Here is a 16,393-nt window from a genome sequence, read left to right as displayed (position 1 = left end):
CATTAGGTAAGCTGCTTCTCACACATTTGTTTTGTGTGGGTCAGTAACACCAACAAAAAATAAATAAATAGCACCCAGCCCTGCTCATTTCCCACACAGAGAATGAGGTCATCAATCCATGACATGTGTTAAAGAAACAAAAATAATATCAGTTGTTTTTAGCACTTATCATCAAAGGCACGCACAGAATGTAACTAAGCAGCACAAAGGGCCTTAAAAGTCTATTTATCTTGCCGTATCTGTAAAACAACACTATTCCTTCATCCATGCTGATGGAAATGCATTGTCTTTTTAAGGCACTGTTTATAGAAATGTGAACAATAGCAAACTGTGCAATATTTCAACAACTTTAAAAATGGCACATGTTGCTTCAATAGATCACAGCTTTAGAGGAATGTGTGTTCAAGCAGAAGAAGAAAGAAATAAAGAATCTTTGAATTTAAATAAAATTGGGCCATTGTTAACACTAGACCTTTCTTTTCTACCTGTTAAGCACAGACCTGCCTAGTACCAGGGAGGACGATCGATTTTTGCGTAAAATGCAAATGAGAAATCCATGTCTGATCCAAGTATTTTGTCACCCTATGCATGCTACACACCTCCGTGAAGCAAGGAGGCTCAGCCAGAATGTCAAACTAACCATTTTTATCCATACCAAACACACATCAAACACCGAGCATCTAAATTAACTTATATCACAACATAAGACACTCTGTAGACGGGACAGTGGTACAGTGGTTAGCGCTGTTGCCTCACAGCAAGATAAGATAAGATATTACTTTATTAAGAAGGTCGTGAGTTCAAACCCCGGCCTTTCATTGTGGAGTTTGCATGTTCTCCCCGTGTCTGCATGGGTTTTCTCCGGGCGCTCCGGTTTCCCCCACCATCAAAAACATGTTAGGTAGGTTCACCAGTAAGTGCCGTTTGACCTGGCATGGCATTTCAATCTGGAGAAGGACTTACTTTTGCCGTTTTCGCTGTTTTGAGTCCAAAAACAGCTGTTTTCTGTGTGTGAAAATATCTCCTGGGCCGCCATCTTGGTATTGCAAATCCGTGAGCTGGTAGGTTTCGTTTCTCTCGTCAAAATGAAGGAGAGAAGACATCTAATTTATCAAACGATTTGTCTACTCAATACGAAGAGAAAGAGCCTACTTACTGTAGGATGTTCTGTTCTCAAGTTGTGGGCCTGTAAAACATGGGAGTGCTTTTGGTCACAGGAATGTTGATCAGTTTACACAGTTTTTATCAATATGTCAATGTTTTGGAAGCTTTATGTTATTTGGAACGCGGTTGTATGGACAGAAATAGTGTTTTGAAGAAAACTCCCTATACCTGTGAACATATAAACAGTAAATATGACCAAAACATGGACATTCGCCTGGTATATTTTTGAAAAATTGTGTAATAACTGTTTTTAGTACTGTATATTAGTTTCTTTTCATCAAATTTACAGTTCAGTTGTATTCCAGGTGTATTAGAAGATATTCAGTTGCATTATAATCTACAGGATGATGGTTTTGATGGTGATATTGCTATTAAAATATAGATTTTATAGATTTTTGAAAATATCATATTTTCCTTTACTGCATCTCCATTTACTCTTTAATAGCAAAATATATAGGTTGATTCATATTCCTTAGCTTTTGACCTATCAAAGAATTGTGCATCTAGGCCTAATGGTTGAGGAGTTATTACTGATTCATTTTGGGTATGTTATTTTAGGCGTTTTTCCAGGAAATAGGTGTTTCCAAGAGGTAACACGTGTGACTCATATGTACTGTATATGACCCAAAAAGGCAAGAATTTAGTTGTTAATAACATTAAAAATAATAATTTTCTAAAACTATACACATCAAACACTTCACTAAAGAATATGCATTTCATTGTTTAGCATATAAACTGAAATTTGTATGAAATTGTATCCCCAGTATGTTTCTGTCAGAAAAGCCTCAAGGAGTTACAAGTATTTAAGCCTTTGTGGGAAGAACACTAAGATGATCACTGGAGGACACACAGTACTGGAATGTGTGGGTGCAAATTTGTGTACAGTCCTTTGCGGAAGGGAGGGAGTCGTCCTTCCGTGAAGTTAGTCAGTGTTGTTTTGGCCCTTTGTTTACATAACCTAATGTACATGTTCAAGTGAGAACAATGGCATGGAGGGTTCCAAAATGGCGACATAAGTCACATTGTTAACAATGCAACAAAAAGTGACTGAATGTTGCTAAAACTTCTTTTACACTAGGCTTACAGTGGAACCAAATGAAAAAGTGTATAGGGCATTGTGTGTTGGGGTGGTTAGTGAAGGGAGGGTAAAGGCTGCGTGTTTTTGAAAGCAGATTAAAGATCAAGACAGGAAGGGCCAGGTTTAGGGAAACAGGAAAACTGATGCAAGGAAATGGACTACGTCACCAGCCAGCCCACCACAGTCTGTGCTAAAACTAAAATCCAGACCCAATGCAAGTATGGAGTCTTTACTCACGTCGCCAATGAAACTTGTACTTTTGACAGGTATGTGAGCTTTTTTATCCTCTAGCATGGCAGGTGTCTTAAAGGGAGACAGCAGTGGATGTACTGTATCTATATTTAAGGGCTCTCCATATTAACTATGATGGTTTTGGGCTATGTTATGGGGCCACACTTGATATTGATGTACGATTTATAAATAACTTATTCATGTTGTGTTTTTTTTTTCATTTACAACAAACTTTTTGTGTTGCTACATAAGCTGTCTAAACGTGTATGTACTGTAGTTCAATGGATTCGCTCACTGGATCCCGTATGTGTTACATGAGTGCGGCCAGTGACAAAGATACAATTTATCCCGGAAACGCAGATTCTAAAAAAAAAGCAGCAGTACAAAATGCTTTGGAATATTACTTTCAAGTTAAACTTACACACTCTTGTGTCTGGTACTTGTGTCTACACAGCATGGCTCACCAGTCTGATGGACCCATGCAGCCTCTCTAACATTTGTGATTCATGTCACTATCTTGCACAATGCAAGGACCAGAATGGATCAAAGGCCTGCTTCTGCAATAGTGGATATACGGGAGATGGAACAACGTTTTGCAATGGTGAATATGAACAAACAATGCCACCCATACGTAACTGAGTACTTACATTGCCAGATGCAAGAGTACAACCAGCCTTGTGCGTAGCTGTCATGGAAGCCTTGACTATTTTAAGAAGCCTTTGTTGTTTGTGACTGCTTCTCATGAGCACATAAAAGCATTAGGCCAACATTTATAAAGATGTGGGATAATGTAATGGGGTTTTTTTGTACATTGACTTTACAGTGCAAAATAAAAAGGATGTAAGCAGTTAAAAAAATATCAGATTTTTGTTAATGCTTCTTAAAGATGCCTGTTCATGACAGTAATCTATTCAATTTTTACCAAAAATTTAAAAAGGGATCCACAAAAGCACAAATAAAACACTATGTGTGAGACAAATCAGCATCTTATGTACAGTTCTGCTCTCCTGTAAATGTTTGTCTCTTATAATCTAAAACGTTGGAAATGGTTAGGTCCCAATAAAATCCCACACGTACTAGAATATGTTTAAAAATAGTACATATCGTTGTCCACAGATCTACAAGGGAACCTTAGTGATATTTACATGCGATTAAACTTTTAATTAATTTAGCCATTTCAGAACATGAAGACACTATGAGGGTGGGTTTGAGTAAGATCTGTGTGAGTAATTTGAACAACATTTTGTGTTTACGTGTCCACCGTACCCTCTATTAGACGCAGTTTGTATTTGTTGGATGAGCTTTAGTGGTTTGGAACTTGCAATTTTTTTTTATCTCCTACCAACTAGTTGGCAGCTCACCTCACTGAGTTAATTAGAGAGAACACAGTACAATGTGAAAAAATCCATGGTACAGCTTTATTAGTGACATTTCTAATGGCCAGTGTTGCCTTTCAGTCAGCATTGTTACTCCTGTTATGTTTCTGGGCTGTTTAGAATTCCTGGAACCCTTTCTGTTTCCTGGCCAAACCTGATCACAATAATCGTACAGCTTACATACTTCAACAGCCAAAAGTTAATCAAAAAGTGAGTACTACAAACACTGTAGGGAATGATTTTAAAACAAAAAGGAACAGTGAAGTTCAGGGTTAATGGAGCCCCAATGTAGTAGCAGATTTTAAAATAATTACGCTCATTTGGTGTGGGAGTTAATTTTATGCAAAAGTGCAATGAAACTGTTCATGCCGCATTCACTTTTTTTGTGTGTAAAGGCTGAAGTAAGTTATGTGGGGATGCAAATGTAATTTTTAAGCTGATCCATTCAGTATCTACTTGATGATAAAACCAAAAAAGTTAATAATAAAATATGTGGGTGCAATGTTTGTGTGACAATGACGGTTCAAGGGTCTTGCGTGTTATGGTGGTATTTCCCCTTTGGACATAGTCACCTCCCTCATCAGTGCAGAGGATATCCCTTAGCGGACAGCTTTTGTGCAAAAGGTACAAAGGAGAGGAAGAGCACAGTGTTCATCATACCTACACAAGTGAAAACAACAATGGAAAGTCTTACCAGGTCATTTCCAATAAACTTGGGGACCAGAGACGGAAGGGGTGTTTTGAAAATAAAGCTGGAACAGCACTTTGTTATAACTTGTGGGCCAAAGCCGCATCCGCAGCAAACTGCTCTATACTGGGTGCTTTCTAAACCTGGGCAACAAAGTGAAACATGTTTTAAGTAACTTGAGTCAAACACAGGCAAACAACTGCTCAGCAATCACAAATATGAACAGTAAAAGCATATGAGTTAGGGCCAGCCAAGGCTTTAAGCAAGTGGAGCCTGAGACAAGACCACAACCGAGCTCCATCAAGTTCAAATCAAAACCAGGACGCAGGATTCAGGTATTCTTAAATAATAATCTAATTGTGGAGGACAGTTCAAGTCAATATTTGTGTTAACATGTATTCAAAGCCAACCCCCTACCCCAAAGTTGCCTGTTTGATGGAGATTGGATATGGAAATATGCTATGGTTATGGTATGGAGTTAGTTTTCTAGACATGAATATGTGATTATTATAGGAAATCCATGTTGTTACTCTGGTAATAATCCTACCAAATCATTGCTCCTGTTTCTATTTTTGGAAAACAGACGGTCAAATGCTCGCACCATGTCCCAAGCCTGTCATGGTAATGTTGGTTATCCTTTTACTCAAGCAGAGATAACTCACTGCTCCATTTGAGTCAAACATAAGGGATTAACACCAGTTTTTGCTGTCAAAAAGCAAAAGCTTTCTGATAGTACAGCCATTTTGCATAATGTTAGCAGTCAGACAGACATTTCAATTTCTTCAGCAACTGCAGTCTAAAATGCAGATATCAGCTACAAGAGTTTCAGATTTTTGAGTAAGGAAAGACAGACTTTCAGTAAACTTGCACACATGCGTTGTCATTACACAGACAATAGAAACTTCCAGAACTGCTGTTTGCTACATGTTTAGACATTTCTCTAGAGTTTATTGAAAGGCCTTTTGGGAAACAAAGCAGTTTTTTCCAAATAAAGGATTACAAGAGTTTTATCTTTTATACGTTAACATTAGTAAATATAAATCATTTTCCTGAATTTTTATTTGTAATACTAATGAGGAATATGTCTACATTAATCAATCACAATTAGCCTGCTGGTCAGTTGGTGTCACCTACTGCCAAATCACAGCAACATGAAAGGAGCTGATTCAATCCGCAAAGATGTTAAATTTTCTTTGCCCAAAAGGTTTTTAAGCCTATATTAGATTATTTCCTATCTTTTATGTCCAGTTTATTTTCCTATCCCTGTCTTTTCACCACAGACGACAACGAGTGCCAGAAAGTGACTAATATCTGTGGGGACAGGGGGAACTGCACCAACACGTTGGGCAGCTATAACTGCAAATGTGTATCTGGATACGCATCGACAGGAAAGGCCGACTTCTTGCCCAATGATGGCACTGAATGTATCGGTAATGTCTGATTCTCTTACTCAGTATTATAAACATACAAAAATGTGTTTTGGTCACATTCTGTAATGATTAGTGACATATTACTGTATAACCTCTTCTGACAGAGGACCTCACATTCAACTGAGCAAGGTATCATGTGTACAAGTGTGAAAGCAGTTACCTCACAGCTAAGAGGGCATCCGGACTGTGTGTGTGTGTGTGTGTGTGTGTGTGTGTGTGTGTGTGTGTGTGTGTGTACTGTTTTCTCCTTCACTGTACTTGGGAGGATAAACAAGTTGGAGATTTTTCCCCCAGCTTTTCACTTCTTTTCCATCTGCTACTCACCTGAAATCTTTTGCTCCATTTGCAACAGAAGAACAACACCTTTCACCCATGCTATTGCATAAAGTATTCCTGCAGATTTCCAGCTGGGTGGTACACCCCATTTAATACAGTGCAGAAGCACGGAGCTGATTTTAGAAGCTGATTTATGAATATTCAAATGTGTAAAATGCATGCAAGAATTGCAGTTTCGCTTCCAAAATCAATTATACAGTGTATTAAATGTAATGAGTAGGACTACTTACTGTACACCACATTCTGTATTTGTATGAAGATAAATCATTAACTTCACTCCCCTTTCAGAATCACTTTCACTTTTCAGAAGTATAAACGCTTTAGAGACTAGGCTGTTAACTTCTGTGTTTATTGTTTGGTTTATCAGTTATGTCGTGAGTGTCACTTTAATCATATTGTGTTTATCTTTAATTGGAGCTGAACTCTTCATTTGCATCTTTCAGATATTGATGAATGCATGTCGGGACCAGTCTGTGGACCAAACTCACACTGCCATAATACGAATGGATCCTTCTATTGCACCTGTCAGCGTGATTACGTCCCAACTTCAGGCACTAAGAACTTTCACCCTGAGGGAGGTGTAAGATGTAAAGGTCGGTATGAGGATGGAAGAGCGCACACACACACACACACACACAACACACACACGCACTGGTACTTAAATCCAGGGACAGACATCTTTCTTCATCTCTTCTTTCTTTTTTTTAAACTTTCTTTCTCACAAACGTGCATGCACACACACACACACTAACCATTTTCAAACATATTGGTGGGGAGAATCTGTGCAATACATCAAGTAAACTGTTCTTACATTACAAACTCTTACATTTTCTGATGTTTTAAGCACCGTTATTAACAAAGATATCCATGTGATGTTTTGCCTATGCAGGTTTTATGCAATTCAGGCTTTTGCTGTAACGTGTCTGGTGAGATTATGGAAATAAATTAAGCAATCAAAGAGATACTTTTGGTAATTGTTATTTTCCAGAGCATCCCCAAAAATACTGCCATGACAACATCGGGTGCATCACACAGACTGTCAACAAAACAATTGAATATGTAAGTAACCCTCCTCCGGATTTCAACCAAATAAGGTAAACATACATGTGATGACATTGCCCTCTGTTGGAGAGAAATGAGAAAAACATCAGATAAAAGGCTAAAACTGTATTGTGCACTTACAAGGACATACAACAGCTGCCACATGCAGTGCCAACCAGGCCTGGAATTCCATCATTTGACGGGCCACTTTTTTTGACGGAACAAAGGCCAAATGCCAGAGCATCAAGGCCATCAAATAAAACAATGCTATTTTAAGTCCACGAAAACTGTAAATCTATGTTAAAGTTAAAGGATGATTTTATTTTTATTCTGTTTTTTATAGAATAGTTTGTTGATGTTTGTCAATAATTATAACCATTCATCAGGGACGCTGGAAGTCAGTCAAAGTTGGGGGTGCTGACATACAGTATAATTAAGTCATATTACTTATTGTGTGATATTCACGTTTTTTGTATATTAATTTGAATGCTCAGGATAACTTTTAATCGTTATTAACAACAATTTAGGCCTACAACCATTTGAGAACATTTCCATCCTCAGCAGACAGCAAACTTGAACACGTACATACTGTATGTCAAAGCAGCCACAGCAACTACACAGTCAACAACACGGAATTAATGCATAAGAACTGCAAGGAGATGCAGAGAAGGTGCTGGACAACAGAGAGGTGTGACCCACAACCAGTTCATCATAGTTTATAATAATGCAGCACAGTAAGGATACAGGCGTTTCATAGAGAATACAAGCTTCTGTCTGTCACTGTTATATAGATATATATACAACATACACAGTTTTTATACATATTTTATACATACACAGACACTTCTGTCCATATTCATGCTCCGTCTCTCTCGCTTGTCCACATGAGCTCTCTCGTTTGACACTATCAACAAAAGGCACCTGATATAGCTAAACAACCAACTCTACTTATCTCTACTGTCTTCAATTAAGCTGCAAAACCTTGACTAACAGTTGAACTGGTATTGAGGATCTTGTGGAGGAGGATGTGGGCTGGTGCATAATCAAAGTGGGCAGACGCAACTCTCTCGCTTTTGTTTGGGCTGCTAAAGCAACCCGGTGAAATCGAACCCACTGTGTGCGCAGCATTTGACTTGATGTTGCCCAATAAGAATTCAGAATCTCAACAAAAGACACTGTTGTTTAAAAACATAGGCAGAGGCGAAAAGGCACAATTAGCTGGGGCAGTGTGGGCGGGGCATCAAGATCATTGTGGCTGCAGGGCACATCATTTTTTGAGGGGCATAAGACCAAACTGAGGGAGCACTGCAGCCATAGCCATCATGGGCTCTGTAAAATTCCTGGCCTGACTAAAAACAGCAGCTGTAAAAAAAATAAAATATAAAAATATAAAACAATAGAAGTAAAACTGCAACACTCATTGATGCTGACATATCTAAACTGCTCCTACAACCTTCTTCGACCCTGTAGAAACAGCTCTTCCTTGTGGAATCACCAACTTGCGTATATGCACATATTGGAGACTGCGAGTGAGCTACATACCCCCATGATACCATGATACTATAGAAATCATGAAGGACTGAATGCTATATGAGAATGTTGCAAGAATGTAATGTCATTAAATTATCTTCCTCTTACTTCAATACAAATACTTTTTTTTCTCTGTCATAGATGAGCAACCTCAGAGAGACCGAGTGCCTATTTAAGGAAATTGCCAAGCAGACGTCCGGCGAGCTCACCTCAGTGGAAGTGATTGCATATGTTGAGGTCTTGAGTCAATCCGCATTAACACTGGCTGCCGGGGGAAAGGATTACACTGTCAAACCATCTGTCATCAACTCAACTCTTACAGTAATCTTTGTTTACCATACTTGTTTCTCATTCAGTGTTTAGAGTTCTGCCTGAACTGCAGTTATGCTTTTAACAGGTTTAGAAAAAAATGGCACAGCATACAATCCATGTCCTTTTTCTCATGTACTGTGCAGTTCTGCTAAAGACACTTTAGTACTTTTGTGTTATTTTGTGCCAATATATAATAGGCTATCTTTAGATTTTTGCATTAAGAGTATAGCGCTCACTGTTTTCTTCAAAAGCTGACCATTATAAATAAACCATTCACTAACCTCTCCCTGTTTACATAAAGATGACCTAGCTATGATTCAATAGTGGATACATATCTGTGATTGCAAAAATAATAAAAGCCACATCCTATTCAGTAATTATACAATATCAAACGAGACAAACATACATTAACATAATGTTCTAACCATAATTAAAACATATTGCAAAACAGCCATATGTTAAATGCTATGCTATTACACACATCATGCTGAAAACGCTTTTTTTTTAAACAGAAATTAGTGAAAGCAGTAAACAACTTGGTGGAGAAGGATGAACTGGTGGCCTGGAGCCGAATTAAAGAGGAGCATAGGGAGCATACCATTACCAAGCTGCTACATACTGTTGAAGAAAGTGCCCTGACATTGGCCAACAACTACAAAACTCCAACTGAGCTCGAAATCAAAGCCACTGAAATGGGTAAGATAATTATTAACGCAGAGGGCTCCTACAGGCACTCAAATTATATTAAATTGTCCTGCCTATTATTCCCACCTGTGTGCAGAGGGGAGGTTTTGGATAATTGTCATTTTGATATTTTTAATTCCTTTATATGCCCAACTTTTTTTCTTCTTTCTCAACCACAGACTTGAAAGTCTTCTCCTTTGATGCTCGTCATATGAAAGCCAAACTGTCTGCTTCCATGGCAGGAAATCACATACATCTAACTCCTAAACTGAGACCAGAGAACAACAGAAATGGTAAAGCAGCCTAATTTAAATGTGTGTAAATCATCCATCCAACCATCAAAAAAAAGTATTATGTATTTTATATATATATATATATATATATATATATATATATATATATATATATATATATATACACACACACACACACACACATATTCTTTGTTGTCTTTTTTTGTCCATCAGGAAGTGTGTCAGTGGTGTTTGTGCGATATGACAGCATCGGTGACATCCTGAAGCCGAGCAGTGACCCAGGTGTCACCGACTACTCGCGGTATGCTGGAACAGGGGAAATCACTGTCAACTCCCAAGTCATAGCAGCAGCCATTAAACCTGCTGACGTTTACCAACTTGAACATGTCACCTTCACTCTGAGACACAACAAGGTAAAGACTGTGCAGAGTGATGAGACTGGCTACATTGTTTTCCACTTCTGCACTTTTAATGTATACCTTCAAAATGTATGCTGCTTCAGAGTATCGGTGTTTCTGTGCAAAAGACAATCTGCCAGTGAGTTTTTCCAATCTAGTTTAGGGTGTTCTTCACTTAATGCTACCTTTTCTGTGTCATATATGATTCATTTATCAACATTAGCTTCCAATTGGGTCTTGTTCAGTTTGAAACATCAATATCCCATCATATATATCCTTGTCAGACTGAAGCCATCATTGCATTCTCTTTTGCTGTGACAAATAGCTTATAGCTTCCTTATTTCCAGACTTACTCTGGCAGTAACTTGATAACTGCCAGTGTTTCCATTAAAGTCAAATTTAAACAAACTCACATGGGAGGAGTAGTTAGTGCTTTGTGTAAAGTTTTATGAAAAAGGTTTGGCTCTGTGTATTTCTGCAATGACCTCTCAGTTAAGGGGAAATGGAAGAGGAAAGGTGAATAGATGAGGGAGGAAAGCGGGTAATGAGAGAAATAACCCTAAAAGTTAATGTACTGGTATTTTCTTTTAAGATAATTAAAATGTATGAGAAAGTGAAATCATTATTTTTGTTGGACCCTTGAGGCATAAGCCTAACAAAGGAGGTGTTGATTTATTTTGAGCAGTTAAAGTCCTCCATAAATTGCCTTTAAAGAGCAACAATCAGTAATTTGGACTCTTTTTTTGGACTTTTTCTGCTAGCAAAAATTTCCCTATGATGCACTGAGGTTTTTTTTCCTGCTTGCACCTTTTCAGTGTTTCTATGACTCTATATAAAATTTAGTTATTCAAGGGTACAAATGACTAATATCATAAACAATACACCAACCAATCTAACTGAATATAAACATGGTAAAGATTTAGAAAATAAAAGTAAAGACAGCCTGAAAACACTACACCACATGTACATTCTTAGTGTGAACTAGTAGCTGTTGTGTGGGTCACTGCAATTCAAGTAAAATTGCACATAATAATTTATGGAAAAAATGTTGACCTCTGCTTCCAAAATGTTAATGTGAATTTCAATAATAAAAAATGTCCAAACTGCTGTACATTTGTATAGCCTGATGAGATTCCTTTCCCACAAAAATGCCTACAGTGAGATGCCAACCCCTTGGGGCATTGTGTGCAGCACACATGTCTGCGCTATTCATTTTGACCCAAAGTCATGCATGATAATTATTTTGAATTTTATTTTTAGCCAGTCATAAGTTGCGAGGTAGACAATAAGAATAATAAGAAAATCCAATACAAACGCAGCAATAATTGGACAACCTGTGTATCAATTTTAATCAAAAAATAGAATTAAACATATTTTCTTGTGCAGTAAAACTTTGGAAGGATTCTAATCCATTTTAAGTGCTATTTTGATGAGACCGTTTTAACCCCCCTTGTGGTGTAGTATTACAAAGCAGTCCAGTACAAAAACTAATAAAAACAGTACCATCCACAGTTAACAGGGTCTTTGTTTCTCTCTATTCCCCAAAGCCCATAGACACTAAAGCTGATGTGACGAAGTGCGCCTTCTGGGAGTATAAGCCGGACAGCCTGCAGGGCCACTGGGCCACTCACGGCTGCAAGACTATCCAAGTCAACAGCAATGCAACCACCTGCTCCTGCAATCACCTCACACACTTTGCCATCCTCATGTCTTCTGGGCGAGCCAATGTGAGTGATCATACATTAAAGATACAACTGTACAGTGAGGAATTTCCTCTTTTGGCATTTTTCCACTTTATTTTCAATGAGGTCAAGAGCTGAGCCTCATATCTTGAATCCACATGTAAAAGATTTAGTGAAACCTTGATTACTCTAATTTTTATCTTAATAAACAAAAACTAAAAAGTTTTATACAAGAGATGCAGACTATTGAGCCCTTTCACCTCACTGAATAAACCCAGTATATATTCTCATGTATTCATGACTATTAAGTTTTCAACTAATGAGTAAAATACTGATTATGTCATATTGTATATTTCACCTTCTTAATATGTGACATATTTTTTGTGCTTAAATAGTTTATTGCTGCTGTCTCCCAAAAAATGTTGACTTTTCAAGAGCTAAATAACAGCTGAAATTTCAGTGACCATGCATTTTCAGATAATCTAATGGGTTTTTAAATGGTTCATTCATTTTAGGAGATAGATAGATAGTTTTCTCAATCCATAAACTTCTCAATCCATAAACTTCCTGTTTATCTGGAAAATTCGAAATTTAATTAACATTACAGGAACACATATTATGAATGTTCTAATTGTTAGGGTGAGCAGCTCCTAAAGGCAAGGTGACTACACGTATTGACTGTCAAAGAAACTCTACAGCTATCCCCCCTCAACTTTCCAAGATATACTGCTCATTGTTTTATAGCACTAAACAGTGTCCCCAACATCCAAAATTTTCTCTCACTTGTTTGGGGAAATTTTGAGATTTGGGATCACTGCTTTAACTAAATGAGGAAGTATAATTATATATACAGTAAACATATTTGATTGAGTTAATTAAGATGAAACATGCAAAATAAAATGTTCATTTTCCCAAACATGCAACAATATCTGGCTGATATCTAATGAAGCTGGACCAGAACTGCCCCAGTATGCCTGCAACTCAACATATTGGTGTAAACCCAGCCTATTCCCATTATATTATTGTTATATCAAATGATTCCGAGCAGAAAACACAACAGATTACAACTTCAGCATACCGTGAAAGTGTGAATGATGCGCCTCCCTTTCCATTTGCTTCTCAGCTTGTGGCCCACTATAACGTCCTGACCCGGATCACGCAGCTGGGGATGATCATCTCCCTCATCTGTCTGTCCATGTGCATCTTCACCTTCTGGTTCTTCAGTGAGATCCAGAGCACCAGAACCACCATCCACAAGAACCTGTGCTGCAGCCTCTTCATGGCCGAGTTCATCTTCCTAGTGGGCATCAACATGAACACACATAAGGTGAGCTCTGAATGCACTTGAACCCAGTGAAATAAAGGAAGTCTCGGTTTGTGTGTGTGTGTGTGTGTGTGTGTGTGTGTGTGTGACCCATTTCATTCTCATTTGAGTTGAAAGCGTACATGGGATGGTATAGAACACATTTCTCTCACCTACTCTTTAACTCTCACTTGTTATTCAGTTGAACGCCATTTATTTCTAACTTGATTTTTGACATGAGAATGCCAAAACATTAGCAATGCATCTCTGCATAGATTAGGCTAAACAAACATACAAATATGCAAAAAGTGCATATAGTTACATATCTATAAATTTATAAACTTGTTAAATCTTTGTCTCTCTCTCTCCCTCTCTCTTCTTTTGTATGCTTCTTGCAGCTTTTCTGCTCTATTATTGCAGGGCTGCTGCACTATTTCTTCCTTGCAGCCTTTGCCTGGATGTGCATCGAGGGCATCCATCTGTACTTAATAGTGGTTGGCGTCATCTACAACAAAGGCTTCCTGCACCGTAACTTTTACATCTTTGGCTATGGAAGCCCGGCAGTGGTTGTGGCCATCTCAGCAACACTCGGCTACAAGTATTACGGCACTGATAAAGTGTAAGAGAAAATTTTTTTGCTTTTTGTGTACAGAGACGTGGGAATAAAAAGGCTTTTTTTCAAAGACCTCTTTTTAAACTCATTCAAAATTTTTCAGGGAAGAAAGATAAACAAATTACATTAATTATAAATAAAAGGGGAAAGAGATTATATTTGGCATGCAGGGACATAAATGGAAGTTGGAGATGCTTGTATAGAGTAAGGTAATAACTGAATTAGTCTAAAAGAATTTCTGAAAGGTTTTGGGTACCATGGAGAGTTTGAATAGAAATCTATAACTAAAAGTAAGTCAGTCGTATATTAATGTGACATAATAAACATAATTAAAAGACTGAGGTTATGCAAAAGAAGTGCTGATTGTGCATTACTGTGAGTAGAGGTAGCTTTAGTAACCAACTGTTTTTGTACTTGTAAGATAAGAAGGGCTAGACTATTGTATAGGCTGGACTAGCACATACAATATTGTCATAATTAAGATTAGGATAATACTGAAGATATTTCTTCTTCAGGGGGAGGGATTATTGCATCACACAGTCAATAAAAGTGTTTGTTAAATAAATTCCTATATTTGTGTTATAGATGTTGGCTGAGCACAGAAAACCACTTCATATGGAGTTTCATTGGGCCGGCGTGTTTGATCATTCTGGTAAGATCAGATTTATTTGAAATATCCTAAAAATGACTGTTCAAGTTTTAATTGAAATCATCAAATAGGGACTATTTCATATTCATATGACTATGTTTGTTTTGGTCGGTCTCCACTAAAGGTTAATCTCTTGGCTTTTGGAGTAATCATCTACAAAGTGTATCGGCATACTGCTGTGAAAAAGCCTGAAATCAGCCACTACGAAAACATCAGGTAGGATTATCTGTACTCTTGTTGAGAAGGTCAAAAGAATATGGAAAATCAAGCTGTTAAGTTCCTCATCTGGTGGATTATTATGCCGTCATGTGGTGCTCTTGTATCAAATTACAATTTTGTTGACTAAAAAAGAATAATTTTTTTGTATTCACCCACATTCTGTTTAAGTCAATATTAATCGCCCTCAGGTCATGTGCCCGTGGTGCCTTTGCTCTGCTGTTCGTGCTGGGAGCCACCTGGACCTTTGGAGTTCTGCACATCCTAAATGAGACAACCCTCACCGCCTATCTGTTCACTATCACCAACGCCTTCCAGGGGATGTTCATCTTCATCTTCCTCTGTGTCCTGTCCAGAAAGGTAACAGTATAAATTTGGTTGGGCTTCCCTTGATTTTGTTATTTCTATTTAATTATTCAACATCAGTCATGTGACAATATAGTTGGACAGTGAGCAGTTCAGATCGAGGCAATGGAAGTTAAATGCTTTTCTAACTGCATCATGATAGTGATAGTATGTTGATAGACAGGAATTCTTTTGCTATATTAAAAAAGGCTGATTTTATTAAAATATTGTATTATATCATACCAAGTTTAATTATTATGATTATCATCAGCATCATATTCAGGGATAATATCATATAATAACAATGATATGTTTTATCTTAATCCTACTTTCTTTTATATGTTGTTCCAGATTCAGGAGGAGTACTACAGGCTTTTCAAAAATGTGCCATGTTGTTTTGAATGCCTGAGATGAATGAATGCCACCAAAGCCTGATCATCTGCACCTGTACAATAACAGCCAACACTACAGCTCTGCAATGTCCTGTGACTCATGCTTTCTTTTTTGGAAAATGAGGTGGGAGGCATTGTTTATACAGATGTCTAATAAATGAAAACATGTAGCACATGTACTTTCTAAACGTCTTGTTTCCCTTTTAAAAGGTGATCTATACATGATTCCACAAAAGACATTTTTCTGAGAGTAATACAGGAATCAAAATATTTTCAGTTTAATTTAATGCCTTTGCAGTTATCAGCATTACACTCCAAATATCTTATGCAGTCTGTTGTCTTTGTTCCTTTCTTGTGTTTGAAATTGATTTGTAAATTATTAAAATTATTGAAATTGACAGATATCTCTGCTGCTCACTTCTTTTATGTGCAAAATCAATGGTCTTGTGTAATGCATTCTTCACCCTCCCTTTCTGAACAACACACAACTAAGTGTACATTACATTTAAGATGAATTGTTGTGAGGACTATTTCCATTCTCTCACAGATGACAAATAGAGGCCACTAGCTCCATCTACTGGACATAACGGGGAACACTCTTTCCACTGCCCTTACACTTGACACATAAACTCACAGCTGGCAACACTTTCTGTTCATTATATTTGCCTTCA

General features: G+C 37.6%; 1 protein-coding gene across 1 annotated transcript; it reads left to right on the top strand.

Moving 5' to 3' along the window:
- Window positions 1-2,370: 2,370 nt before the first annotated feature.
- On the top strand, window positions 2,371-16,120 carry adgrl4 (adhesion G protein-coupled receptor L4). Its single transcript, XM_046050135.1, has 16 exons — window positions 2,371-2,508; window positions 2,928-3,074; window positions 5,818-5,967; window positions 6,747-6,896; window positions 7,292-7,362; window positions 9,016-9,195; window positions 9,699-9,882; window positions 10,050-10,163; window positions 10,338-10,537; window positions 12,070-12,249; window positions 13,328-13,531; window positions 13,906-14,126; window positions 14,706-14,772; window positions 14,894-14,985; window positions 15,177-15,345; window positions 15,682-16,120. The coding sequence occupies exons 1-16, from the start codon at window positions 2,463-2,465 to the stop codon at window positions 15,742-15,744; spliced, it is 2,238 nt and encodes a 745-aa protein (XP_045906091.1). The 5' UTR covers window positions 2,371-2,462; the 3' UTR covers window positions 15,745-16,120.
- The last annotated feature ends 273 nt before the right edge of the window (window positions 16,121-16,393 follow it).

Source organism: Micropterus dolomieu, linkage group LG05 (genome assembly GCF_021292245.1).
Source record: "Micropterus dolomieu isolate WLL.071019.BEF.003 ecotype Adirondacks linkage group LG05, ASM2129224v1, whole genome shotgun sequence".
Classification (NCBI taxonomy): domain Eukaryota; kingdom Metazoa; phylum Chordata; class Actinopteri; order Centrarchiformes; family Centrarchidae; genus Micropterus; species Micropterus dolomieu.
This window is presented reverse-complemented; position numbering and strand designations above follow the sequence as displayed.

Coding starts and splice junctions, on each gene's coding strand:
- adgrl4 (XM_046050135.1), top strand. CDS start 2,463: ATGGAGTCTTTACTCACGTCGCCAATGAAACTTGTACTTTTGACAG. Junction 5,968..6,746: donor TGATGGCACTGAATGTATCG/GTAATGTCTGAT, acceptor TGCATCTTTCAG/ATATTGATGAATGCATGTCG. Junction 10,538..12,069: donor TCACTCTGAGACACAACAAG/GTAAAGACTGTG, acceptor TATTCCCCAAAG/CCCATAGACACTAAAGCTGA.